Source organism: Drosophila eugracilis, unplaced genomic scaffold, assembly GCF_018153835.1.
Source record: "Drosophila eugracilis isolate 14026-0451.02 unplaced genomic scaffold, ASM1815383v1 contig_2088, whole genome shotgun sequence".
Taxonomy (NCBI): domain Eukaryota; kingdom Metazoa; phylum Arthropoda; class Insecta; order Diptera; family Drosophilidae; genus Drosophila; species Drosophila eugracilis.
Window position 1 is genome coordinate 7,845,057 of NW_024572964.1, and position 26,016 is coordinate 7,871,072.

Sequence of the window (26,016 nt, forward strand, 5' to 3'; positions counted from 1 at the left end):
GTTTCTGACACGAACAGGATCCTGTGAGCACTAGCTTTGTCTATTCCATTTCAAGATTCCTTGTGTCAGCACTTTTTGTACTTATATGTGAGGATTTCTTTCTTTTTTTGTGAAATTTGTTTCGGTCCCTGGTAGTATGTTACTTTTTGTTTACTTTACGCATCAGGCGCAGCTCGAGAACGTCTGATGTTTGTTCTTTGGCACTGCAAGTCGTAAAAAGTTCGTTTTGTGTGCGCTCTGTGTCCTCTCCCTCGGCTGGTGTCATAAAAGTTGCATAAAACTGCACAGATTTTTCAAACTGAGCGTCGTGAAAAAGTTTAGGATATGCTTTAAATACAATGCTATGCAATCTATGCACGTGTGTAGGTCTCAAAGGATCGCTTTAACATGACCCTTGCCACTTGCTTTAAAGGCCAAGTCGTTTGTACCTTATGGGCTGGGAATGGCTGAAAAAAAATAAGAAGAAAGAAGTCAAGGAATACGGCGGCCTCGCATGTGTCAGGATTTAATTTAGATAAAAGCTTTTCCACACTTTCACTCCAGAACCTTTGACGTGCACCAGATAATGCCGCAAATCAATTCCGTAAACATTCTCCCGGCCACAAGCCCTGACAGCGAGACGACAATTTATTTTCATACCACTGACGTTTGGCCTGTCGTCGGGATTGATTCTACCTTATCAGTTGGAGAAAGTTTCTAGGAAAATTACATTTTACTCATATATATTAGCTGGACCTTTTGCAATTGGAAAATGATTCTATTTTACTTACCAAGTAATCCTAGCCTCGATTGTTATATAATATAATATTTACCTCAGACATCTTCACTCTAACCCTTTTCCAGCAAACATCAATGTAAATAAAAGACAGTTGCTAGTTAATTATTCATTGACATTTATTGATTGAATTTGATAATGTTTTCTCTGCAGCATTTTGTTGAATTTACATAGAATATGTGTTAAGGTTTTTCCTTTCTTCGTGTTCATTCTTATTTTCCCTATCGATTTGTTTTGATTTGATATTAGCTGTTGCACAGACACACAATTATGTACTTAGGTTTAGTTAGGAGTTTGCGGTGTTTCTGCTATTTATTTATTTATTTTAGATACTTACGGAGGGGAGCTTAGGAACCTGAATTGTGGCCCGTAATTGGTAATTGCAATAAACACATACAATTTATATGCATTCACATTTCAAAAACTATATTTTTAGCTTTGGTTTTTTAGTAGTTTAGTTTCTTTCAAAATATTCGTATCAAGTTTCGGCGGTAGAGTGTTTTATTTTTAGTTCTGTCTTGGCATACAAAAAATACAATTGTAATAAATACTTTGTTTCTGTTTCGGGCGGGGTTGTGCGGCTTATGTTGTGTTGTTGTTGTAAAATTGTGAAATGAAATATTTGAAACGTTTTTCCATCGAAAATAGTTGCCGTTTAGTTTCTCATCTGCTGGTCACTTGTAAATGTGGCAATTAAAAGTATTTGTATTTGCATTGGCATTGGCATTTGCATTCTGTATATATGTAGGAGGGCTCTTTGCAGGTTTCCTTTGTAGTCTGTAACTAGCACAACGATTGCACATTCAAATATGTATATATATTTTATATAGTTATAGTATAGGTTTTTTTTTGCATGTTTTGGCCTTCAATTTCAATAGTTTCAGTTGCTTGTTGGTTTTGTTGCGGTTGGGAAAATGCGTTTGGTCGTCTCTTTTGTTTTTGGCCAATTTTTAGCATTCTTTAACAGTTTCACTTCCAAATGAAATTTCACTTTTATTTATATTTACCCTACTCTGCTTGCTTCACATATATTTCACTTATATTTTATTTTTGTATTTTGTTAGCTAGTGCTAGTAACATGAATAATTTTATTTGATTTGATTTACTTGTGTGTGTGTCTTTGAATTGTCTATTCGATATAGGAAATTATCATAGGTACACATATCAACACAGTAGTAGTTATGGTTGGTTAGTACAGCAAACTCTTGCCTATATTTATGCTTATTATCCCTTTAACTATTTATTTCTCTCTCTCGTTACTGATTTTGCTGGACAAAAATTCTGGAAGATAGCAGTTTTTGAAGTGGGGAGTTTCAAGAGTAACAAGTGCCCTTTTCTTGGAAGATATTGAGTGTAGGAGAAGGAGGAGCCTTAGTAGAACACAGCACATAGAGCATTGGAAATTTAATGATCGTACAGCGTTGACTCTACTTCGATGTTTGTCTCTGGGGGATCATAGCTTCCCTGATCACTGTCGATGTCTTGGCGATGGCAGACTAAATCATGTTGAAAGTGGAAAACCAAACTTAAATATAAATCAAAATATAGATCAAGACCTTGAAAGACTGTGCAAATATATATTCCAAAACCAAAGGATTCTCTTACAAACTAAATACTTGATTACCGATTAATTATTTATCCATTTATCTATATATATATATATATATAATTATTTTTTGCATAATACTCCATTCATTTTTTTTAAATAACAATCATGAAATTTCTTGCTGTTAAGTGTAAATATTAAAAATAGTTGTAATTTGACTTGGATTTTCATCTTTGTTGTGCATCTTTTAGTTGTAGTTTATTTTTTAGTTTTCTTCACTTTTCTCTAAAATTGTCTTCAGCCACGCCTCCCACTGTCTCCTTTGCGAAAGGTATAAAAAGTTTTCCATGCTACAGTTTTATAGTTAAGAGTTACAGTGTCAACAATTCATTTCATTATCCATAATAGATATATACTCGCATATATATACACAGCTAACCGCGTGCATAGGTTTAAGTTCCTTCATCATAGAGACCGTTGTATATAGTACAAAATTTACAATAGAAGCGAGACCTTCTCAATGGGTACAAAACAAATTTTTCGGGGAGTTTGGGTTGGCGGATAGTGGGGTAGTGGGTGGTAAAATCGGGGAAAAGCCCTAAGTTGTGTATAAGCAAAAGAGCTGAAGGCTGCCTCTCAGGGGGACAAGCGCGTGTCTAATAAATTTATACAAAATCTGTGCTCAGAAAATAGTTTACAAATATACTTTAGACTTAGTTACACTGTCCTTTGGGCGTGATATAAAATGTACAAATCATGTACATGTATCTCATATTTATTTGTATTTATATTGTAAATAGCTTTGTCCTGTATGTCTGGTTGTGATTATGTTTCGTGTTTGAGTTTTTCTGGGGGGTTTTTCAAGAAGCTCAGAGTTACGCAGATTTTGATTGTTTCTTGGCGTATTGGTAGAAAAGATGCTGAATTGTCGTTTTGTGTATATTTAGGTATACATGTTGCTGATATATTCGTAAAGTTTAAATTGACCCAAAAAGTGTTTTGTGTGTATATACTCGTATGTGATATTTGCGTTTTTTTTTTTTTTTTTTTTTTGGTAAAAGTCTTCAAAACGCTGGAGTAGGTAGCTCTGTGTGTTTCGTATATGAGATTTTGCTGTCTAATTACTTGATTTTTGTTTTCTTTGATTGCCCAATTGTGACAATTTCAGCAATGCTAGGCTTCTAATAAGTCCCTAATTTGTGTGTTTCAATTTATCCATAATTTTGTTTAATCAACATTCTGTGTAGAGCAGGGAATTCCAGTATTGGATTCCCATTTTTCGTTACTCGTCACTTAGTTTTTGCACCATTTGAATTTCGATTCTTCGCTAACATTTACAAACTGAAGATAAGAGAGGAGTCTTTGTCAAACAACTAGAGTAAGTACAATACATACAATGCTGGATTGGATACAATTTAGCTTTGGTTAAGTTATCATCGTCGCCATCGATGCAATTACATTGCTCGATCTGCGCTTTCGTCGGGGGTTTCAAAGCGTTTTACAAACGGTTCGTTCGGTAGTCCTGTTTCCTTTCTATCCTTTTTATTTTAAAAAAATCAATTGATAAATCTCGCCTTCTGCTTCCGTACAAAGTCCTGGGCCTGTTTATCGTTGATGCGCACCTCGAGGATTTGCAAAATGGGATTGCCTTCGATGGGGGAAAATATTTTATACATAGCATCGAAGATGCTTTGGGGTCATAGAAAATATATTTTACTCACATTTATCCTTTTGCTCCATGAGTGGCAGCTCGATTTGTTTCAGCCCATGGAAGTTGTCCACACTGGTGCTGTAGTCAGCCACTCCGGGTATGTTTCCCAAAGCCAAATAGGCTTCCCCACCAAAATCATTGGCGGTCAAGACATCATGGTCCATCACTGTGAAGCAAATCATGGCTCCCTCGGTTAAACATTGCTCCAGGGTCACGGAGAACTCAAAGCATTCGTCGAATACGGGGTTCAGAGTGCGCTTAAGGGGTAAAATTATATACAAAAATTAATGTTATGGTTGCTGGACAGAAAATTTTAATCACATTTAATAACTTTTTTCAGAACTACTTTTTCTGAACCCCTTAAAATAGGGAATATCCTACCTTATGCACATTGGTCTGCTGCTCCATGCAGTGGAGAAAAATCCTGCGGGGCAATAGTTCTACAACAACAAATGGATCACTGAAACCATTCGGGTCCAGAGGCACCACATCCCTGGCATGCAGAACCTCCACACAAAGTGAATCATGATTAAAGTAAGCCCTCACGGCCAGCGATCCATAAGGAGAAGGCATGACTGCCATAAGTTGCTCCCTTAAACGTTGCATATAGAACATATCGATTAACCGATCCGTGTCCGTTTTGTGGAACTGAAGCCTCTGCTCGATGCGCCAGAAGTCCTCGGTGTGCAGGCACTCCAGAAGTAATCCCTGACCCTCGGCATGAAAGAAATCGATGAGAAGTTGCAGTGCCTCATAGAGACGTTTATGGAAGTGCGTCGGCTTGTCCGTTTCATCACCAGTTTCCATTTGACGGGACATCTCGCCTAGGACAGTTTTCCAAATAAATCGCAGCGATCGATTAAAGTTCTTTGTGAGCAGGGCGCTATTTAGGGCAGCGAGATGACAATCTAGGTACTCCAACAGCGGGACAATAGCTTGATTAGCGGGCAGGGAGTCAGGTGACCAGGCCAAATGGAACATGGCCTTCTGCAGGGACATCTGCATGAGTGGAGCCAACTTGGAGAGAATTCTTTCACAGCGGTTCTCCATGTGGGTAAGACTGGACTCCAGAAGGTTATCTGCCGACTCCTCTAGAGGTTGTTCATCGGATCGAAACTCCGCCAGAGTGCGACGCACATACTCCACATTATTGACCGTGACGCACATATCATCGGAGCACCGGAATGGACCCTGTTGTTCGTAGTAACCACTGTCCGCCAAAGCGGTGTGAATCAGATCGCAATAGTGCATGGCAGCCGAGCAGACCACGTCGATTAGCTGTGATTCCATCATGATGGCCGTATCCTCATCGGGCCAATTCATTACCTTCCAGAACTCTTTGATGTTTAGTAGAGTGCTGGCTGTGTCCACTGAGGAGCTACTGTAGCGCACAATTCTCTCACCCTCACAGATGGCATCCATGCGAATGGCTGCCCTAATCCTTTGCAGTGCCTTGGCCTTGCTCACCATCATCCAACGCTCCAGCGTGGGTATAAACCACTCGTGGCTATTGCTCAAGGCCAACGGCTTCTCCGGCGGCTGTGGCTGGGTGGACAGGTGTCGCTTTAGCTGACAGAATTCCTGTAGGGCCAGAAACAGCTCGAATGGCTTGGTATCCACCGGTTCCGCATCGCCCTCCAGCACAGCGTACTGTGAGAGATTCATTCGTACCCCGGGCACCTGGCCAGCGGCCATCCGGCTGTACACCTCCTCGCCCACCATCGCATCGTATTGTTTGTAGATGATGCTGAAGTACTGAATTCCATTCGTGCTGTCGAGAAAGAAAAAGCGTTTACGTGGTTAGGCATCGATTTATGGGATTACTTTGTCTCTGGGGTTCAACATGGGCTACACAATAATATCGATTTGACTATTTGTATGGGGAACTTTTTGTTTGTTTTACCTTTTTACTTTGTTTTGTTTTTACAAAGATTTTTTTTCGAGAGAATTAAGTTACGCTTCTAAATTGAACACTTAAAAAATATGGTTATAATTTTATTCAGTTTAAACAGTTCAATTATTAATAATATTGAACTAAGATTTAGACTGCCTTTCGCTAAACGTGAAGAACAGAATTTCGCAATTCCTCTTCTTCCTTATCCTCGCTCATCCGTCAGTGAGATGGATATATGTACATGCATTTGATCTCTTATGCTAATATATGTGATAGAACGTGATAACAATATACAGCTTACAGTTAACTTTGGCTATTCTATATACAATGGTCCTGGTTAGTACATACTATGCTAATGTAGTACAATGGGCCTTATAAGAATGTGTCCTACCACAAAATGAAATTAATAACCTAATTTTCAAAAAATCGATAACTTGAAAACACCTGACTAACAATAACCCTTTAAATTACCCATTTTTCGTGAGGAAGACAAATAATGACCAAACGAGTTTAAACCGAGAAAATGTCATAATTAGCCTCCAAGTAAATTTTGCTAATGCCCCTACCCTCAGCACTCAACGCTCAACACTTTGGCTGACAGCCTCTGGACATTTGTTAAATGCCTCGTCAGGATGTCCGGGTTGCTTGCCCAGCCGAAAGCAGAGGAGCAACGTGAGAGCATTTTTATGACAGCGCAATTAATTTGGGGCTTATGTGTGTAAGCCACTTGATGTCCTCATTAAGGTCCTTTTATGGCCGCGCTAACTGGCAAATATGTGACTGATTAGTCCGGCGGGAAGGCCAAGGGATGCGGCTCTATGCACCTATAAATGGGCCCATTATTGAAGCAGCCTTCCGGTTGCGTTTAATGACGTAACGTGATCCGTGCCGTTAGGTGAATCGATTTATCATTTCATTTCAGAGAGATTTCGTCAAATTTTCGAAGAACAAGTAATGATTATTAAGTTATAAAGGGTATTCCTTTCTGAATAACTGTAACATATTCAGGAAACAGAACCTTTGAAATTGTTTCTTTCAGTACACTTCTATTAAAATAGTTAAGTTGAAAAACATTTCCGCCACTTGAGTCGATAAACCCTCCCACTTTTTGGGTGAACTAGTTCGGCCATTCCCAATGCCGGTGGCAATCTGTCATGACAACATTTTGTGGCCCTCATTAATGCTCGTTAGCTTTATGACTTTGAGTCGACCATTTGACAAATGCTCAAACTGATTAGAGACTGGCAACTGTAAAGTGCTCCGCCCCTGGCGATGATGGCGGATTAGTTGGAATCGAAATGACGCCATTTGCGTGGGGGGGCAACAATTCAATTGGGTCAACACGGAGCAGCACATAGTGCACACGGTTCACATGGTAACCCGGGGATCTAGGATGGCGGGACTTGGCTTGTTTTGTTAAACTGCTTGGGACATTTTCTTTGTTCGGTGTAAGTGTGGACCTTGGATCCGTTTAATGGTCGACACGTGTGCCTCATACATACTCAATCCGAGGCAGGAGGGGATTCGAAAAGGTAACTAACCGAAACCGGCGACTAAAAGTGATACGAAAATCTACTCACTTGTCGAAAAGGGCATGATAGTACGTCTGTCCCAGCTGAATGTCGGCCGTTAATGTTGTTACGAAATTCGATAATGGATTGGGCAGTCCCTGCGAATCTCGCATCACCGTTTGGCCCCACATCACGGATCCTTTGCGTAGGGCGTTGACCACCTCGCCCCTTACGCCTTTATTGAAAGGACACACAGCTCTGAAGGCTCTCATCGAACCAAGGAGTCCTAGGCAGCGCAGCAGGAATTCCAGACGAATCAACGACGGTGGATTCAGGGCGGGGAAGATGTCCCGGTGCCGACGGATTTGGTTGAGAGAACGCTCTACAAAGCCATTCATTGCATCCGCCAGCCACTGTTCGAGATCTCGACTGAGAGGCTCTTGGTTGGGCTGATTCCACTGCTTCTCCACGTCACTTAGCAGGCGATGGAGGAATTTGGGGTCCAGTGGGGTGGATCGATTCAGTTTTGCAGCTGCTACATATCTGGAAAGGGAACAGGTTGAAGGAATAAGGAGTATTATTCTACTACTCTTCTACTACTCTTCTACTACTCTTCTATTATTATTCTACTACTATTTCATTAAAATACATTTTTTATTTTATTACTTTTATAATTTGAATAACTTTATTATCATATACTAAAAACTCACCTCGCCATGGCACAGTGCAAGTCCGATAGATCCGCCTGAACCGCCAGCTGATGCAGAATAGTTAATGCAGGACCCGGTAGATCCCCACACCAGGTCCATGAGGGTTCATGCGTGGTCACCTCGTGCTGCATGAAAACCCTTTGAAGCTGCTCGACCTTGTGGATCTGCTGTTCGTGGTTCTCCTCGCTAACAGTGCTCCTATCTTCCCTGGTCGAAAGCCACAACTTTAGCCGGATTCTACCCTGAACAGTGCTTCGATGACTGCGTGCCTCCAGCTTGAACCAAGCATCTAGTCCAGTAGATGGAATTTCCGACAGCGGAATGTTCACAGAGCCCAGGAAATCGTCCTGGGAACCCTGGCGAGCAGATTGACACACTTGCTTGAAGAAGCGTCCCAGTCCGCGAACTCCACGGACCTCATTCAGTCGCGAAACAGCGTCCATGACGCAGCTTTCGTCGTCGTGGTCCCAAATGTCCAGGTGAAAGGTGTCCGTATTGATGTCATCTATATCACTGCAGGGGATAAATCAAGGATTAAACTCAATATTCGAACAAGTGATTTGTGAGATTTATGTAAATTTATTTGCAATTTACACAAATCCATTCATTTAGGATTTACAAATGTTAGCATGTGTTTATGGCTCCTGTGAAACAGTTCTCTGCTCCATTTAATTTATTACATGATTTATTACTGCTCTTAAAATGAAAATTTCTTAGAAATGACACGCAATGGTATTTACAAAATCCTACTAAGTTCGTAATTAAAATGTCTGATTTCTGAGAACTAATTAAAACCAATTCACAGAAATAACCATTAATGTCTCATTAAATGTTTATGTAATTAATACTTCTGATAAATGTTAGTTTATTTCTAAGAATTGCAAACAAATATTTCCTCATTACTTGAATAAATAAATTTCTTCTCAGGAATATTAGAGTATTTAACAGTCGCTTTTATTTTTTCCCTTTTTCCTACTTCATTTTTATTGCAATTGCAACATAAAATTCATTGCATTTCTTATGGTCTATTTCATTCTGCATTTGTGTTTCAATTTTATGGAAAATGTAAATGAATTTCCTTCTTTTACGGCTTACAACTCGTAAATTACGTTCGATATTGAAACGAGTCGTTGAGCCTGCGACAGGGATCAGGACCCACAGATGTCAATGACTGTATCTGTTGGGATATCCTGTTGATTTTTAAAGGCTATTTTATTGATTTACTCACAATTTGAACTTCTCGTTCCACTTGGGTGTCAGGGTGTGGGGCTTGATGCTGGTCGCCTTGATGAGTTTGGCCGGTACCGGTCCGCCCAGTGAGTCGCGCTGCTCCCGCCGTCCCGCCTCCCGCCGCTTGAAGCTCAGCCGGAAGCTGTGCTTCCGGTGCGGCGGCGAGTCCGTGGCGCTATTATCAAAGCCGCCGCTCATGTCCGCCGAGAGGGCACGCGGCGTCGGCGGCAGCGGCAGCGGTGACACAGGCGGACCACCGTTTTCGTCCGGCTGGATGCCCAGCATGCAGTAAGGATCCGAGAAACCTGCAAGGGCAATAAATAATTGAGTGAGGATGTTGGTAAGTTGGGATCATGGGGTGGGCTATCGGGAAGTACAGAGAAAAAATATTACAAAAATGGTCAGGAGTTTAATTATATTGAAATTCGAGACCTTTATTTTTAAGCCGTGTTTTTGTTGTTGTTTTTTAATGTTTTCATAGGCATATATCTTTATATAAAAAACTTTTATAATTTTCCATTTAATTGATGACTTAATAAATACAATGATAAATCAATTAATGAGCCACAATGAAATATTGAAACTGATATTATGTTTTTATCTCTGTGAAAACCAAGACAGAAAGCCGGGATAAGAGCAAGAAAAAGGGTGACCGAACAAGGAGCAGTGAGAAATGGTGGGGCATTAATGAAGAGCTCGACTGATGACATTAAATGCCAATTAATGGCACTGCCCGCGGGGACAACGTGGCGTCAGCTGGTCCCAGTCACACATTGCGTATGATTAACATTTCATTTGCATAAAGTGCCGCTCAATTATTGAGTGCCTGTGATTTACGCGCACAGCAATGAGCTCACAGAGACATCGCAGCCACAGCCACAGATGCCCGTTGCCAAGATTAAGATTTTTGCACAAAGACCACCCCCCCACATAATTGAAACAATTACGCTGCCTTGGGGACAATTTCTGTTATTGGTATTATTTCAGGGCGATTAATTTAATTGAGTTCAAAATGCCAAAGCAAATAAGGAAGGTCATATCCGATTGCCAATTCTGATTATGTACTAAAACCAAATATATTTCTTCCGATATGGTTTTACGTTCTGCTTGAGTATTTCGCCGGTAAATCGATTACGCCACAAAAATGATTCATTTGAAATTCGGACCCGTACATTGAAGCACTCATTGTAATGGCCAATTTGATTGTTGCCCTTCATGCTTGACCAGTCTGCAAGGAATCACTGGCTGCTAATGAAAATCGAACCGTAGTGAACCTGCTTCTCCGCTTTCGCAGCTTATTTGCCAATCCGAGACTGGTTGGCTGGCCCAAACAAAAGCATCCCGCTCTCATCGGCCACGTTTCATTGGCAACGAGTTGTTTGCCATCTGCCCAGGGCCTCGACAACACATATACTCGTACACCCTCATTTACCCACTGGATGGCTGCCTCATTCTGGCCTATTTGGTGTTGCCTCCAGACGGTAGCCGTCGTCAGTACATTTAGCAGATGGCAGACAATGGCACACTAACACTGCACCACTACTTGGGGGAATGGAGATGGAGAAGTGGGATCCCGGGCATTCGGGCGGTAGAAAAATGCTCTAACAGAAGCAGACGCAGACGAAGGAGCACTCAACGTATTCCTTACACATCCTTGAGCACATTAAAATGCGAAATTGCGTTGCCTTCGATGAGGCTGCTGCTGTTTCTTCTGCACGGAGAGAAACTCTAAAGTTGTTTATGGAAAAGTGAAATCTTTTAAGCTCCAAATAGTTTGTAATTGGAGAAGGTCAGGCCAGATTTTATATTTCAAAGACCTTTATGAGTGTTAGGTCTATTTCTCCCAGTGTATTCCTATTTCTGGTCGTGGGGCTTCTGGCTCTTGAGCATAATGAACAAAATGGGAAGCATTAAATTGCAAATTTATTGAACGCACACCAACCCGGACGGGGCCAGAGGATGGGGCATAACCAAAACTGTAACTTTGACTTGTTCGGCAGAGTAGGAGGAGAGGACAACAAAAATGCTTAGAAAATATAGGATAATTGGGGGGAAATAGTCAACGCACATGGTGCTCGTTTGGCTTTTTGATTTGCCCAAGTGCACACACGCACCGCCACATAGCTTCATAATGCAATTACCGCAGTTGCCGCAAAATCAATTTACAAACTAAAAATATTTACACACGATACATGGATAGACAGATTGAAACATTGTCTAAAGGTGTGGGGATGGTGCTTGTGTTAGTGAGTAAAATGTATCGGGGAAAGTGTGGGATAAAGTGGTCGATTGTGTGGAAAGCTAAAGCAACTGGCTTACCATTGGCATCCTTCGCCTCGAGGCCATCAGCCTCGATTACCACCGCAGAGAGTACGATTATCTTTGGTTTATCCTCAGCGGAGGCGTGCAGCAGGCGATAATGACGATCCGGATTGACACCGAAGGCGCGCTGTGCGTGCAGATACATTTCGTCCTTGTAATGTGCAAACTGTGTTCAGAGATTTTCAATGAAAGACGCATGTGAGCCAAATTAAGTATACGCCGCATGTTGTCATGATCCAATATATATATATATATAAAGATTTTCAATTTAATTTAATTATATTGTCATTTAATTGCAAATATTTGGCAAGTCAACAAAATTATAATATCATTTTTCGTGGAAAAATTTTCATATTTCGCCTTCGCCCGATATCTCGTTTATTGGCCACCCAACCTCTCATCAAACAAAATCCATTTTCTTTTCATTTTCGCACTCTCTTTTCCTCTCTCATCTCTATTGATTTATATCCCTTGAATTTATTAGCTTTCCGACGCTTGATTTGAATCACGCTTCGGAAAACGCTTTCATCACATTCCCCAACTACCGCGTTGTTATTATTAATTTGATTGCTTTCGCTGCAGTCGAAATTATGAATAAACTTGCTAGCCATTAAGTCTACTTGAAAGAATATGCACTCTGTGTATTATATTTGGAATGTAATTACATTTATTTTATTTTAATCCTCTTTCCGATTGGGTCTCGGAATGAATAATGAGCACGGGCTGAAGATGCGAGACAAGATTGATTTGGGTTTATTTGCCAGTATAGGGAATTTTAAATTAGGAACATAAAATATTCCATCTCATGTGTGCTTAGGGTAAGGATACTGTTGGGATTAACTACATTCAAGAACGATCTCTCAGCTTATGTTTATCCTCATTAAGGGAAAAATTAAAACAAAAAGGACTCCCTTATTAACGCGCATTTAGTTCTACGGCGAATAATTCTTTATAATTGAAAATAATCTCAGTTTCACTTGAGGGCAGCTAAACTCAGTTTGTTTATCTTTTTAATGAACACCACTTGGCCAGATTATACCTAAGTAACCTTCAACAGCCAGCATCTGTTCGTGCAACTTTCTTGCATTCCATTTCGTTATTACTTTTATTTTATTTTTTCGCTTTTCATTAATTTCCATTAGGGCAGGTTTAACCCTCTGATGGCGCTGGCCGAGCAAATCGCATTTATTTGTAATTATTTACCATTAAATGCAGAAAAAAAAAACCAGGACTCGAGCTGAGGGACGCCCGCAGAGACGGGCAGGCAATAACTTTACTGACTTGGCTAACTCATTCCATCGTCTAAAATCCTTCGTCCTTCGTGTCCCTTTTCGCATTTCTCGATCCGCTTTGCGGGGACCCGCGAGATTTGACCGGTTCCAACTCAATCACAGCAGGAGTACGAACGTATTTTCCGCTACTAGTTGAAACTTTTGTTATGCTGGCGTAACCTTGCCACCCACTGGCCCCCATCTGCCACTCGACTCCATATTTTCCACCTCCACTTTGGGGAGCTGCTCAAGTTTCATTAGTTGTGCACTGGGCGTCTAACGATTTTCTTACTGCTAAATTAAAAACGATAATTGAAAAATGAACTCGTGTTAAGCTTGGCTCCGGCCATCGCAGAAATATTGGAAAATTCCTTTTGAAATGGCAATCAGCAGTGAAGAGGAAAAGTAGCACATTTTTAATTGAATTTCTGCCCTCAACATAGACTTTTAAGCTCGGAAATGAAATGAAGTTACCTCCTGCCTCTTGATTTCTTCTGCCACAAATTTTGCCAGTCCCCAAATCTCTAAAATCCCCAAAATATGTTTTCTTGCCTTGGGCAACCCGAGCATTAATCATTCAAATTGCAAAACGTCTCAAAGCCTAATGTCGGCGATTAAGCCTTTCAATCATGTGGTGTCCCCCCCCTAAGGCAAAAATGTTTTCGGTATCCCTTAAATCGCCTTAATTTGTGTAATTTGCAACTATTTGCATAACCTAGCCCCCTCCTAACCCCCATACCGACCATTAACCACCGACTGTCCCAAAATCATAATTTTATTCCAACGAGCCAAACTATCCCTGGATATTGATTTACCTGTCCACCTGGTGCCGGGGCGCCCACCGTATTGGCAATGGTGTGCAAGACCTCTGAGTACAGTTTCTCCTTCTCATCCTGGCGGTCAATGGACTCCTCGCTCGCCGGCGGATCACGTTCATTCTCGGGATTAGCCTCGGCACGTGCTTCGGCGGCACGCGTGGCCGACATGCGACGATTTTCACGTTTCCAGCCCAGCGATGTAAAGTTCTCAAAGTACGAGCCGTCCGTTTCCTGAACTCTGTGAACGTTAAAAAAAAGTTTAGGATTGGGGTTATAAAATACCGTTATACGTATGTAGATGTATGTATGTGAGTTTTTTTTATGGGCTCTCGATATCAAAGGATATTCAAATCGACTGCTGGCGCTGTCAGTTCGGTGTCTGACTTTAATTGGCACTGTCAATATGCCGTTGCCAACATACAAATGCGACATTGTCGTACCTATTTCAACATTGATAAGGGTCGTCGCCTGTTGCCGGGTACCACTCGGCGTATGCTTGATGGGCCCAAAAGCGAAGGCTTACCCTGAGCCGCTAATTGTATACAAATATTCAACCTTTTGCACACACAGAACAGAAAACAGATATTTGTGAGCCCTAAATCTTAATTAAATGAGATTTTTTATTGAATTTATTTTATTTTTAAAGGTTTTAACATGTTAAATACCTTTGAGTAGTTTTGGAACTTTAAAAATATTTATATAAAATAATGATTTTTCCCAGTGCATACAGAATTGAAACTTTCTCTACTTTGGGTCCTAACTAGGGCTAGTCACGATAGTTGATGCTCTTACTAATCATTTGATTTGCATGCTCCTCTCCCTCTTACCAAAGCCCACCGGATTTATCCGAGCAGCTGTGGCCAAAAAAATATAAAAAAAAAGTTGCTCAAAACTTTGTCCACTCAGCAGGGGAAACAGCTAAGCGGCTTAACTTTGTCGCCGGCGTTGATGATTTTTTACGTTTACGTTTATGGCAAAAAATAAACTGAAGAGGCCCCGAAAGTAGGCAACACTTTCTGTCGGCACTTTTTCCGTCAACCCCTAAAATGTAGGCAACACCTCTGGGTGTTAGAACACATACATCTAGATAAATATATATTTAAGTTGTGTGTGCCTGTGTGTGTTTGTAGGGCAGGAGGCGGTAGGCGTGGTCGTGTGAAAATGGTCAACATAATTGCCGTAAATGATAGGGTAGAAGTAGGGTAGACTATAACTGCATTGTCTGAAGTTCTCCCTCTCTAAAGTTGTTTGTAAAAAATTTCATTTTAAACTTTTTGCCCAGCTGTTTGTGTTGCTTTTATATTTTTCTTCTTGTTGCCTTGCTTTGTGATTTCATCGCTACCAGAGACACTCAATTTCGGTTTCAATTTTTAAGATTTTTCACAGTTTTCTTCTGTCGTTTTTTTCACATTTTTTTTTTTGCGGCTCAAGGAAAAGTTCTTGCTGAACTTTTTTTTATATTTCTTTGGTATTTATTTTGTCGCAAATATTTATTTTGTATTTAACTTTAAGGTAAACAATTTTCGGTTGCAAAAGTTTTCTATTCCAAGGCGCACTCAAGACTTCGTGGAGTATAATTAATATTGGTTTTTATTTGTGCGAATATAAACGAGTTTTAAATAATTAAAAAGCATTAACATAATGTTGAGTGTTCATATGAAATATAAATTAATCTGCCCCTTGACACTGCGCTGGCAATTTATTTTCGTTTTGCTAAAATTTAATGGCTGTGGTGACAAACCAATTTTGTGGCAATTAGTAGTTAATGCATAAAATATGACATTTCGCCCATCAATTGCATTTTAATAAGCTCCACTTTCGGTTTGACTTCGAAATGGCAGAAAATGTTGTTGTTTTTTTTTATTAAACGATTAGCAATTAAATTCAAATAGTTCCAGGAGGTACAAATTTGTGATGAAATTAATTTCTATTGGTCAATATGTGTTCATTAGCATTGAAGGGCTTTGGGTGGTAAGTTTTCAAAATGTGCGAAATTAATTTCAGCCTCGAACAACTTTACTACACTCAAGCAGACTAATTATGGCGGAAAAACAAGCCACGTTAATGGAAGTACAAACTTGCAAAGAGCCCTCTTCGGGACGCATTTCACACTTTCGGCTCATCAAAACCTCATATTTCTTTAAGCAATCTCCAAAGTAAACCTCATTTTCGGGCTTAATTAAATGTAACCTGTGATCCGAAGTCGCGTCGGGCGCACATCTCCAGGTTAAGCAGATGCCGCATTATGCAAAGTGGCGGCGGCAAGGCTGGCTTTTGAGTTACAAAGATGAAGTTGCAGAGGCTGGAGGATGTTGCAGCTGGCTGCCAGATTCTTGGCCACACTAAGAGCAATCTCGTCTCTGAAGAACCTAAAAAGGTGGCTTTAAAACCAAGAACAAGACTCCCCTCTATGCGATGCGGTGTGTGTTTTCAGGTTATTCCCAAAAAAAAAAAAAAACTTTTCGACACTCAAAGGTTTTGCCCGCATCCCAAGTTGCCATGGCCCTGTCGCAATGGGTGGGGCGGTAAAGTTTCTTTCGAAATTTGGTAGCCGAACTAACAGAGAGAACTTTTGTAATTACGTAATTATGAAGGTCGAGCGGTAAAGTTTCGTTTGGCAATTCGGCAAACAAATCGAAAAACACAACTGAAATTGAAGTACATTAATTAATTAGTATATAAATTATTTTAGATATTCTCCCTTATCGTGACTTAAAGGCCCGCCCGCTTATTTTACGTCCCAAAACCTACCCTAAAAACGAAGCTCATTATGGCAGTGTGTTTAATTTATGCATTTCACATTCGAATACCTCTGTCTGCACGCGCGTGTGTGTGTGGGCGTGTAAATATCTGGCAGCCAAGTTTGGGCAAAATATTAGCATTTCCATCTGTGGGTTAATTACCTCGAGCAAACATGCGGAGGTCTCCCATACCCATACCTATCCTCATTCCCATCCTCGCCAGACAGGCATTTAATTTGCCAAATCCACTTCGCAGTTCATCAACTATGCATTAGGAGCGCCGGACTTTAACTTGGATTCAAACTTACCCGGAATTGGAGCGCGGATCTACTTCGGGCCAACTCAGACGGCGTTTGCAAAAGGCCAGCGGCGGGCGAGGCGGTGGATCCGGCTGGTGCAGCGGCGAGTTGCGCTGCCGGAAAGATCCGGTACGGGGTGGGGCCAAGCATTCCAATGCCCGTGACTGGCGACGCGATTGGGGTGTTCCGCCAGGCCCACCGCCCCCGGATGTCGAGGGACTACCGGGTCCGGCCGCACCACCTGGTATTTTCGGATAACCTTTTGTTTTAGGGAAAAAGGAGGGGTAAAAGCATAAGCATAATTATAGGACTTAATTTTAAGCTGTTGAACAAAAGTTTATGTGTTTATTTATTTTCAATTAACATAAACAAAGCTATTATTAAGCTTTTAATGAATTTTAAGTTTAATCTGCTTATTGAATTTTGTGCAAAATTATAGTTTGATTGATATTTAAAATCAATAAACCAAAACGAGAACTAAAAAATAACTTAACTTAGTTAGTTTTACCAAAAAGTTTCTTAACAAAAGAATATTGAACTGCTGAAAGTTCGAGAGAAAGTAGATTCTTAGAAACTATTTGCCAAATCTCATAATTCCCACAACATTCAAATATCTGTGGACTACAGGTAGCTGATGGCCCTCACGAAAGTCAGGTGGGAAACGAGCCCAGTCAAAGTCGTGTGTGGTGCCGTGTGGTTCCGTGTGGTGCAGTGGTCCATGCTCAAGGCAACGGCAACGGCAACGGCAATGCAACCGCAGCCCGCAACCTTGACATGCATTTATGTGGGTCCTGCGGCTCCTGCATCTGGTCCTGTTGCCACTCCTGGCTTCCAAGGACTACAACTAGCAGGCACAGAAGCCTTACACACATAGAGAGTGTGGGGTTTCGGATGGAAATAGCTAACCATTACTGTGGCTTCCAAAAGAAAGCTTTTTTTGGCAAAGGAGAAGCCAGTACTGAATGCAGGCTAAAAAAAATAAAAAAAAGAAAACGAATATGCAGAGAAATTTTTCGGTTTAGCTTGAAAAGTGTGCACAAAGCGTGAAGTCAAAGTTGGACTGCACTGGACTCGAATTGGGAAAAGCGCTTACACGTTGATGGCTTTTCGGGGAAAGAATTCCCCGTTGGCAGCTGTTGGCCAGAAAAACCGCTCGTTCGTCGCTCGTGCAACAAGATAAGCCAATTTCAATTTTGATTCAAATTCCGCACAAGTCGGTGAATCAAAATCCCAGCCAAATGCCAAGTCAATGTCGTTAACGATGGCGACGGCGATGGCTATGGCCAAGACGATGGCTACGGCGGAAAGCTGGAAAGTTAAGTTCAGGATCCGGCGGTTTGTGGCCAGGATACGCTGCTGTTCCTGCTGCTGCTACTGCTTTTGTTGCTGCTGCGTCTTGACATTTAAATGTGTTTGCATTTGCCAACTACGACAGAAACAACAACCTCGAACATCGTTTAGCTTGGCAAACAAGTTTTGCATAGCCAAACGGAGCCAAAGCGGAAACGAAGCCGCACAAGAAGTCACATATGCATGTTGATTGCTTTCGCTCTGACAGAGATGCTGCACTGATAAAAACAAAGAGGCAAATATATTTAAAATACTTGACACCTCTCTTTTATTTATCCTTTTAACCAAGAATGAATTCGATCGAGAAATGCTTAACAAATCAATGATCTTATCTTAGCTTAAGTGCGGTTGATTGTTTATCGGAATTATATCGATACTTAAGGTGACCGTACTGTCAGCCTACTACATACATACAGGACAAGAAAGAATAACAAAAAATAAACAAAGATTGTTTTCACAGACTTTTCGTTTCATTCTCCAAATGTTTACTTTTTTAAAGCTTTTTCTTTCCATTAAGAATATTTAAGGGTGATTTCATATATATGGCATATTGTATAATATTTTTAAATATTTAAAAACTCTTTCACAATATTTACTCTTTGTGTAAGAACCACTATCATCCCGCAGAACCAACTGGCACCCCATTGCGGTGGTTTTGTCTGCACATTTCTTGATCCATATGCGAGAGGCGTTGCCCCAAAGAACATTCGGCGATTGCTAAACTTTGGGCGCATTTGGTGGCTGGGAAGACATGTAATGTAATTTTCATATTGGGACCCGATGACGATAACGTCTGCTGGATTCAATAAACTTTTCCATGTTTACCATCTCTGTGGCATGCATACGCAAACAAATTGTTTTCTTTTCGGGCCAAGTTATGGCAGCTGATGGATGGAAAGTGAAAGTCAAGTCTCTTAAGCCAACTTAAAGGTGAGTCGTACTTTTTTTTTGTATGCATATCTTTCCATGTTTGTGCTGAATATGTCCCGAGGGTAAATACCACATCGAAAACTCCATTAGCAACTTAATTAGGGGCAAGGCTGTTTTTGGATTCCAGCCAACCCATTCTCTCTATACTCGTATTTACGAGGACGTGACCTTTGGCAAAGCGTTTATCAAGCTTAGGCTTTTACAGGTCGAAAAAAAAGTTTCTTTAGCTAGAACTTTCTATAGGTAGAATGTTAAGGCAAGTCAAATAAAGAAAATATTATAAAGATTTGTATATTATACAAATTTAAGCATTCAAGCCACTTTAAAGTAGTATTAAGCCTTAGTTTAGCTTACTTAATTTTCCTTAGTGTCTGTATGAATCAACAAAAAACTAAAACCGTAATAGAACTTACCCAGTAATGGATTGGTGGCATTTGGATTCCCGATTACAACGCCGCCGGAAGGGTAATTACTGCCGCCCGACGACGCTGCCACTACCCCAGTGGGCGGAGCAGGTGTTCCATATACGCCTAGGCCGCTGCCAATGCTCGCCTGTTGCTGCAATGGGGCGTGGCCATGTTGTTGCTGCTGCTGCTGTTGTTGTTGTTGTTGCTGCAACAGTAACTGTTGCTGTTGTTGTTGCGGAAGTGACTGCTGCTGCTGCAATTGCTGATGCGGAAACTGCGACTGCTGCTGTTGTTGTCCGGAAACGAGGCCGCCAGGTGTGGCGCCTCCGATGCCCGATTGCTGTTCACTCGATTCCTGACGGGAAAGCGAGAAGCGACGGTTGCCAAGGCCCAAACTGGAGATGCCACTTGTTACATATTGCTGCATGGAGCTGAGGAAACTCATGGCGGCATCTGGCTTTCTTATCTGGCTGCCGTAATTGGCTCAAGTTGTTTCCTCGTCTTTTTGTTTTTTGTGAAATTAATCACTTGGAAAACTTGCGCCCGAGATTTGCCTACCCAATTCGTTATGTTTTCCACCAACGATTATAAATTGGTCCAGACTCTAGCCGCGTTTCTTATCAAGGCTCTGCAAGGATAAAGAACAAACGAAGGTGAAACTTCGGTGGAGAATTGTTTTCAGCTATTTTTGGCAATAATTGAATTTCGGTCAGGTCTTAAGCCAACGATTTGTGTCTGTGTGTGTGTGTATATAAATATTTCCTTGTTCAGATTAAAAGCAATTACAAAACACAAAAGCCAAAAACGAAAAGCTCTTCATTTGCCTTTTTGACATAGCATACTTTGCAGCGCCGGAATTTAATCGAAGCCAACACACAAAAAATTAATTAAGCCAACTTGTTTGGCACTTTTATAGTCACTGCATTCTAGAACTCTGATTCCCCCTCAACTTCTTCGATTTCCCGCCGGCATTATATTTGTCTTTGATTCGTTTTGTCAGCAGTTTTGTTGACTTACCGCCACCCATTCGCCTGTTTGCCCAACCAAATTCTGTACAAATATCGAGGGGAAAAAAGCGATTGCATTTAGGCATTGGCATAGACTGTAGACAACATCGATTGATTGGAGAGTCGTTGTGCTCACTTCAAGGCTTGGCTCTTAATTAAATTTCTTTTGAAGTACGCCCCGAGACCGCTGTCCTAATTAACGTTTAATCAGCTGAGCCTAATGAGCCATTTTTGGATTCATGGCTAATCGATCTGCATGAATAATTATAGGAAATACGAATACACACATATATATCCTAGGCACCTGTCTGAATTGTCCTGGGTTATAATTTGGCAACCATGCAGGTCTATGGCCCAAAATACTAATAATAATAATTATACGACCAAAAATAAACGCTGGACCAAGCAGAAAAGTAGTTAATTAATTAGTTTGCCAGGTTTTGGGCTCTCATTTATGGATGAGCAAATCGGCTGGCGAAAATGAAATTGCAAATTGAACAGCAGTTTTTGGTCCTGCTTTCCCTGGCCATTCAAACGTGACCGGCTTAGCTGTCCGTCTTTTCGTTCGCTGAAATCACCATGAAAATGGAGCCGGATAAAGACCTTTATCCATTTCGATTTGGCCAACAAGATTAAAGCTCTGGCTGTAGAGGGAAACTAAGAAAATTAAAGGATTTAATTATTGGTAAATAAAGTTTTGAAGACATTATTTATATTCCTTTATAAGGGCTACTATATAAATAAATATACCCATTAATCATCCAACATTTCGATTTCTTTTTCGATAACGACATTACAAGGTTTTACCAAGATCAATAACACTTTACTGACATTAAGCTGGCCCAAAACCAAATACTCGACAGTTGTCAACCTGTTTACTGTTGCCATAAGAATAAAACTGATTAAATTCCCAACATTATCGTAGCTGGTAACACGCAGGATAGTGTAGTTAAGCACTCTCGGGGACAATGAAGGGTATTATGTGCTGTGCTGAGTGGCTTTAAATGCCATAAAGGCAATGCGGGGCCAGGACATGGCCTTAAATGGCCAGCAGTCATAGCAACTGGAACTATAGTTGGCAAACAATTCGCATCTAGCAAAAACAATGGCCAAAATGGCAATGATTCCGATGTGTAAGCTAGTGCGTCCGTGGGCGTAATCAGCGCATTCATGCATGGTGGTTGCTTCCCCATTCTTTCCCTTCCCCTCCCCTTGGATTTGGCATGTTATCCTGTTTACTGGTGCCATAATTAGCGGACTCCGAAAATAATTTGCAAACCGTTTTTCTGTTATCCGGTTGTATGTTTGTGCGGTCCGATTTATTTGGATTTTTGTTTTGTGTTTTTCGAAAACGCTAAATATAAATCAAGCAACGACGCACACAAAAGTTGATTTATATGGTGCACGTAAATTTGCCATTAAGCGACAGACAAATGTATTGCAATTAAATGAAATGGAAGCCGAGCCACAAACAGCAACAGCTGCCCACAGCTACCACCTAGATACATATACACATGACTGTATATGGGTGTTTGTGTATGGAAAGGGGGCATAAATACGCAGCCAACTTAGACTTTAATTAAGATTAATTAGTCACTGGCCAAGCCAGGCAGCGGGAAGTAGCATGTGTGAGGGTTAAATGCACGGAAAGTTTAGAAGGAAAATTCTTGATTTAAGTTCTCTTTTTCTTTGCACTACGAAAATGATTTATTTTCCTAAAATTATAATCTTAATATTCAAGAAAAACTGATCATAGTTGATATCTCAAGCACTTTCCTGACTAAAAATTCCTATTTTCTGCAATTTTTTGTAAAAAGATTACTGAAATGTAAGAAGAAGTTGATAGAAAACCTCTTAATTCGCCTTAATTCATAATTTTTAATATATTTACTTTCTCAGTGCACTAATGTAAGCCATAAAAGAAGGCCACAAGCCATTTCCCGCTCGCTGTTGCTTCAATCTATTTAGTTTTTATTAATGATTGCGCATACGACATGTGGCCCAATGAGCAGGGTGCTTACGCGTGGGTGTGTGTGTGTTGTGACGACAGCAACCCTTGTTCGAAAAGTTTTTCCCAACTCAGTTGGGGGAAAAAAAACTAAATTAAATGTGAATTGCACTAATGTGACTTCCCGAAATATTCCGAAGAGCTGTCACAACATCGCGCTCTCCATCACAACTCGTAGTAATTATCGTTTTTTGTGGCTCACAATGAACTGAGACAAGGGTCGTCTAGCTGACTGGCTGACTGTGCCACATTCGAGTCAATTTTAGACACATTTCTGTGAGCTGATTCGGTTGCCAGGCATAATTTAAAAGCATTTCATATGCCCAACCCACCTGAGCAAACAATTCTGCGGCAGGAAGTTGCACACAAAAAAGTTGCCAAAATTCATAAAAGAAGGAGGGTAAATTGAAATTCCAAATCTTAATCATTTTCCAAGAAGAATTTGCAATACGCTAACCGCAGTGTTAAAGTTTGTAAGTCCACAAAAAAACAAAAAAGAATCTAAATAAATCCCTAATAAACGGTTTCTTGGATCGGATTTATGCCTTTGGTTTATAAATATAAATCAAGGGTGTTTTAAATTTTAATGTTTTCTTTTTCATATACCTCATATAGCGCGAAAAATATCACAAAGCCACAGTTAAAAATAAGCTTTGCCCAAAAAAAAATCCCCCAAAGGGAAGGAATTCGCGCAGCCAAAAAAAAAGCAATTGTAAGGCAATTTCAAAGGCAAAATTATTATGTCGCTTTATGTCATTTTTTTTTCTCAAGGCAAAGCCAAGTTTTTTCTTGGCAACTGGCAGATGAATGTGTTGCGCATATCCCCCCAAAAAGAAACAGAGGAAGCGGGGGTGGATTCAGGATGTTTTTGAGGTGGAAATGGGGATTTTAGGGTGCACGGTGGTACGTGAAAATGACAAAGCAGCTGCTCAACAACAAATGGCAACGCATGCTCTGGCATAAAATTTATTTTCACTCCTGGCCCGACATGATATGTGGCTTTAAATATCTGCCAAAAAAAAAGAACTCTGAGAAATGAAAGGAAAGCCAGTAAAAAAGCAGAGAAAGAACTCGTTTACATTGCGGCAAATATTCCAGATTCGACAACTCTCATGGCAAAAATGTCGGGTTGCGGGCCTTAAACAAATGTGCGGCATTCAAATGTCTTCTTTAGTTCTGTGCTGTGTGTTGTGTGTGGGCGTGGCAAAACATAAATTACTTTACGCACGGGCTGGCAGCCAAATTCAGTGAGCGAAACGGCCTTAACAATGTAGCAATTGTGACCAAATATAATTTAATTGCCACCAGCAACTGTGGCAACCAGTCAGGTTAATAACAACCAATAATGGTAATATTCATGGCCATGGCAGCAGCAACAATTGCCAGTAACTACCACAGTTTGGTACAGAATTGCCCTTACAACGTGCTTTTTAAGAAGAGAAAGACAAATAAGAAGTTCCCTTTTCCTTTCCCAAAGATCGTTTTTAATGAGCTGTCTAGATGGAGATTGCTTTGGAAACACTTTTGTTAAGCAAGTTCTTTTAAGAATGAGTTTACTGTACCTAAGAATGCCGCCCTCTCATGGCATTACAATAAATCAAAGTCTCCTTAGCATAATGTAAGAAAGATCAAAGTTTGTAGTCACTTTTGATGATTTTCCAGCTCTTTACCTTTGTAATTTCAAACTAATTTGTCTCTTGGGATTTTCTGAGAGGTGCAAAAACCTATGTGCCTTTGCCAAGGGTATTGTCAGTAATGCAGCCATAGAGACTGAAAGCTGATGCGATGAGCATGAATTGCGTTAAACATGATGTGAAAAAAATGCATCAACCACAAAAAAAAAAAAAATACAGGATAGAGAATGGGTTCTTATGTCCGCCCACAGGGATTTCTCGGTTTTCTGCTTCATCAGTATTGGCGTCATCATCATCATCACCATAAATCACAAAAGTGCAGCATGTGCAACGCTTTCCATCGCCGTTCTTTGTTTGCTTTGGCAATTTGTAGTCAGCATGTTGCCTGGGCCGAAAAGCAAGGACTCCCCAGCTCTATTTCTCTGTCAAATGCAATAAACCATAGATCCTTTTGTGTGTTTGCCACTACAAGATGCCGGACGAACAACAACAGACAGAGAGACGCACAGACAGCATGGCTACCCAGGACAATGGGTGAAGGGGCCATGAGTAATGGAACCCCAACATGCAAAAGTGCCGAACTGAAGGCCCCAAAGAGAAGGAGTTGCCTTTTGATAAATGCGCCCAAGAAGGGTCACCTGCCTTGTGCAGCTGTCTGGTAAATTGCTTAATTTGTTAAAGCACAAACACAAACTCACTTACAAACACACACACACACATATAATATATACGCACTCCTTGGTACAACGGGGCGTATGGGCAATTTACGCCAAATGCAACAGAAATTCAATTAACTTGCTGGATTTGTGGCTATTAATTACAAGGGGCTTCCGTCAAAAATGTTGCACTTATGGCGTTTACTTGAAATCCGCATTGATTAAGTTCCCAGCTGGGTTACCATGTCATGAGAAAATCCTTTGGGGAATCCTTCTTCTAATTAGCCAGCCAAGGAGAAAATCTACATAGGGCTTCTCAAACTCAAGAGACTTGAGCAGACTTTGCTGAAAGTTAAATGCAAGGTGCTTTAGTATGCCACCTAGGGAGATATCTAATTAAATACTGACTAGCATTCCTTCCAATCAAAATTTCCATATGAAAGGGTGAGTTTTACCACTGCTGATCCATCGTTTCCTCTCTCTCGCTCTCTGGGGTCCATAGAATGCCAATTAAAACTATCAAATTACGTATACGCCTAGCGAGGCGTAACCAGGCTGGCTAATTAGACGCAGGTCTTGAATAACTCTCAAATAAGCCATCTCTCGAATTACACTAAGGAAAGAGAGAAGTATGTAAAACGGATTCTTGATGTCTGAAATAAGGGAGCCTTAACAAATGTTAAATCTTCTTTTCATAAAACAAAAAATCAATAAAATTGAACATCTGAAAACGAATTCGAATCATTTTTACAGTAACCCTTCATAGTTTAAATGAAATATCAAATTTCTTTCTCTGTCCCCACACCCACAGGGGACACTGGATCCGTCGTTGATGAACTATATTTGCGGTGGCGCAAAAATGTTTTCGGCAATGAGGAATGTCGCACAGGAAATTGGAGGCGCGTCGCACACATACGCATGCATAATTAATGTGCTTTGTGTGAGGCGGATGTGTATGTCCCATTTCGCCTAATTGTGAAGCGTGGCCAAACCACCAAGTGGGTGATATCTACACACACACAGACAGAGGCCGAGTCAACGTTTAATTGTCGCCTTTGACATTGCAACAATTTGAAAGTGGCTGCCGCTTGAACACCCCTGCCACACAGCCCTTGGCCGCTTTAATTACAAATTCCAAGCATGCCTGGCCCATTCAAAATCGATGGCCAAATTACGCCCGTTCTTGGTACTTGTTC

General features: G+C 40.8%; 1 protein-coding gene across 1 annotated transcript in view; it reads right to left on the reverse strand.

Moving 5' to 3' along the window:
- Positions 1 to 876: 876 nt before the first annotated feature.
- LOC108102737 (BAI1-associated protein 3) overlaps positions 877 to 26,016 on the reverse strand; it is a 49,175-nt gene continuing 24,035 nt past the window's right edge. The window contains exons 4-13 of the mRNA XM_017207885.2: positions 19,522 to 20,143; positions 16,838 to 17,087; positions 13,786 to 14,026; positions 11,697 to 11,865; positions 9,376 to 9,682; positions 8,148 to 8,660; positions 7,507 to 7,980; positions 4,414 to 5,803; positions 4,043 to 4,289; positions 877 to 3,969 (exon numbers count right to left, since the gene is read on the reverse strand). Of these exons, the coding sequence (XP_017063374.1) occupies positions 3,878 to 3,969; positions 4,043 to 4,289; positions 4,414 to 5,803; positions 7,507 to 7,980; positions 8,148 to 8,660; positions 9,376 to 9,682; positions 11,697 to 11,865; positions 13,786 to 14,026; positions 16,838 to 17,087; positions 19,522 to 19,960 (4,122 nt within the window). The 5' untranslated portion in view covers positions 19,961 to 20,143 and the 3' untranslated portion in view covers positions 877 to 3,877. The remainder of the gene's footprint in view (positions 3,970 to 4,042; positions 4,290 to 4,413; positions 5,804 to 7,506; positions 7,981 to 8,147; positions 8,661 to 9,375; positions 9,683 to 11,696; positions 11,866 to 13,785; positions 14,027 to 16,837; positions 17,088 to 19,521; positions 20,144 to 26,016) is intronic.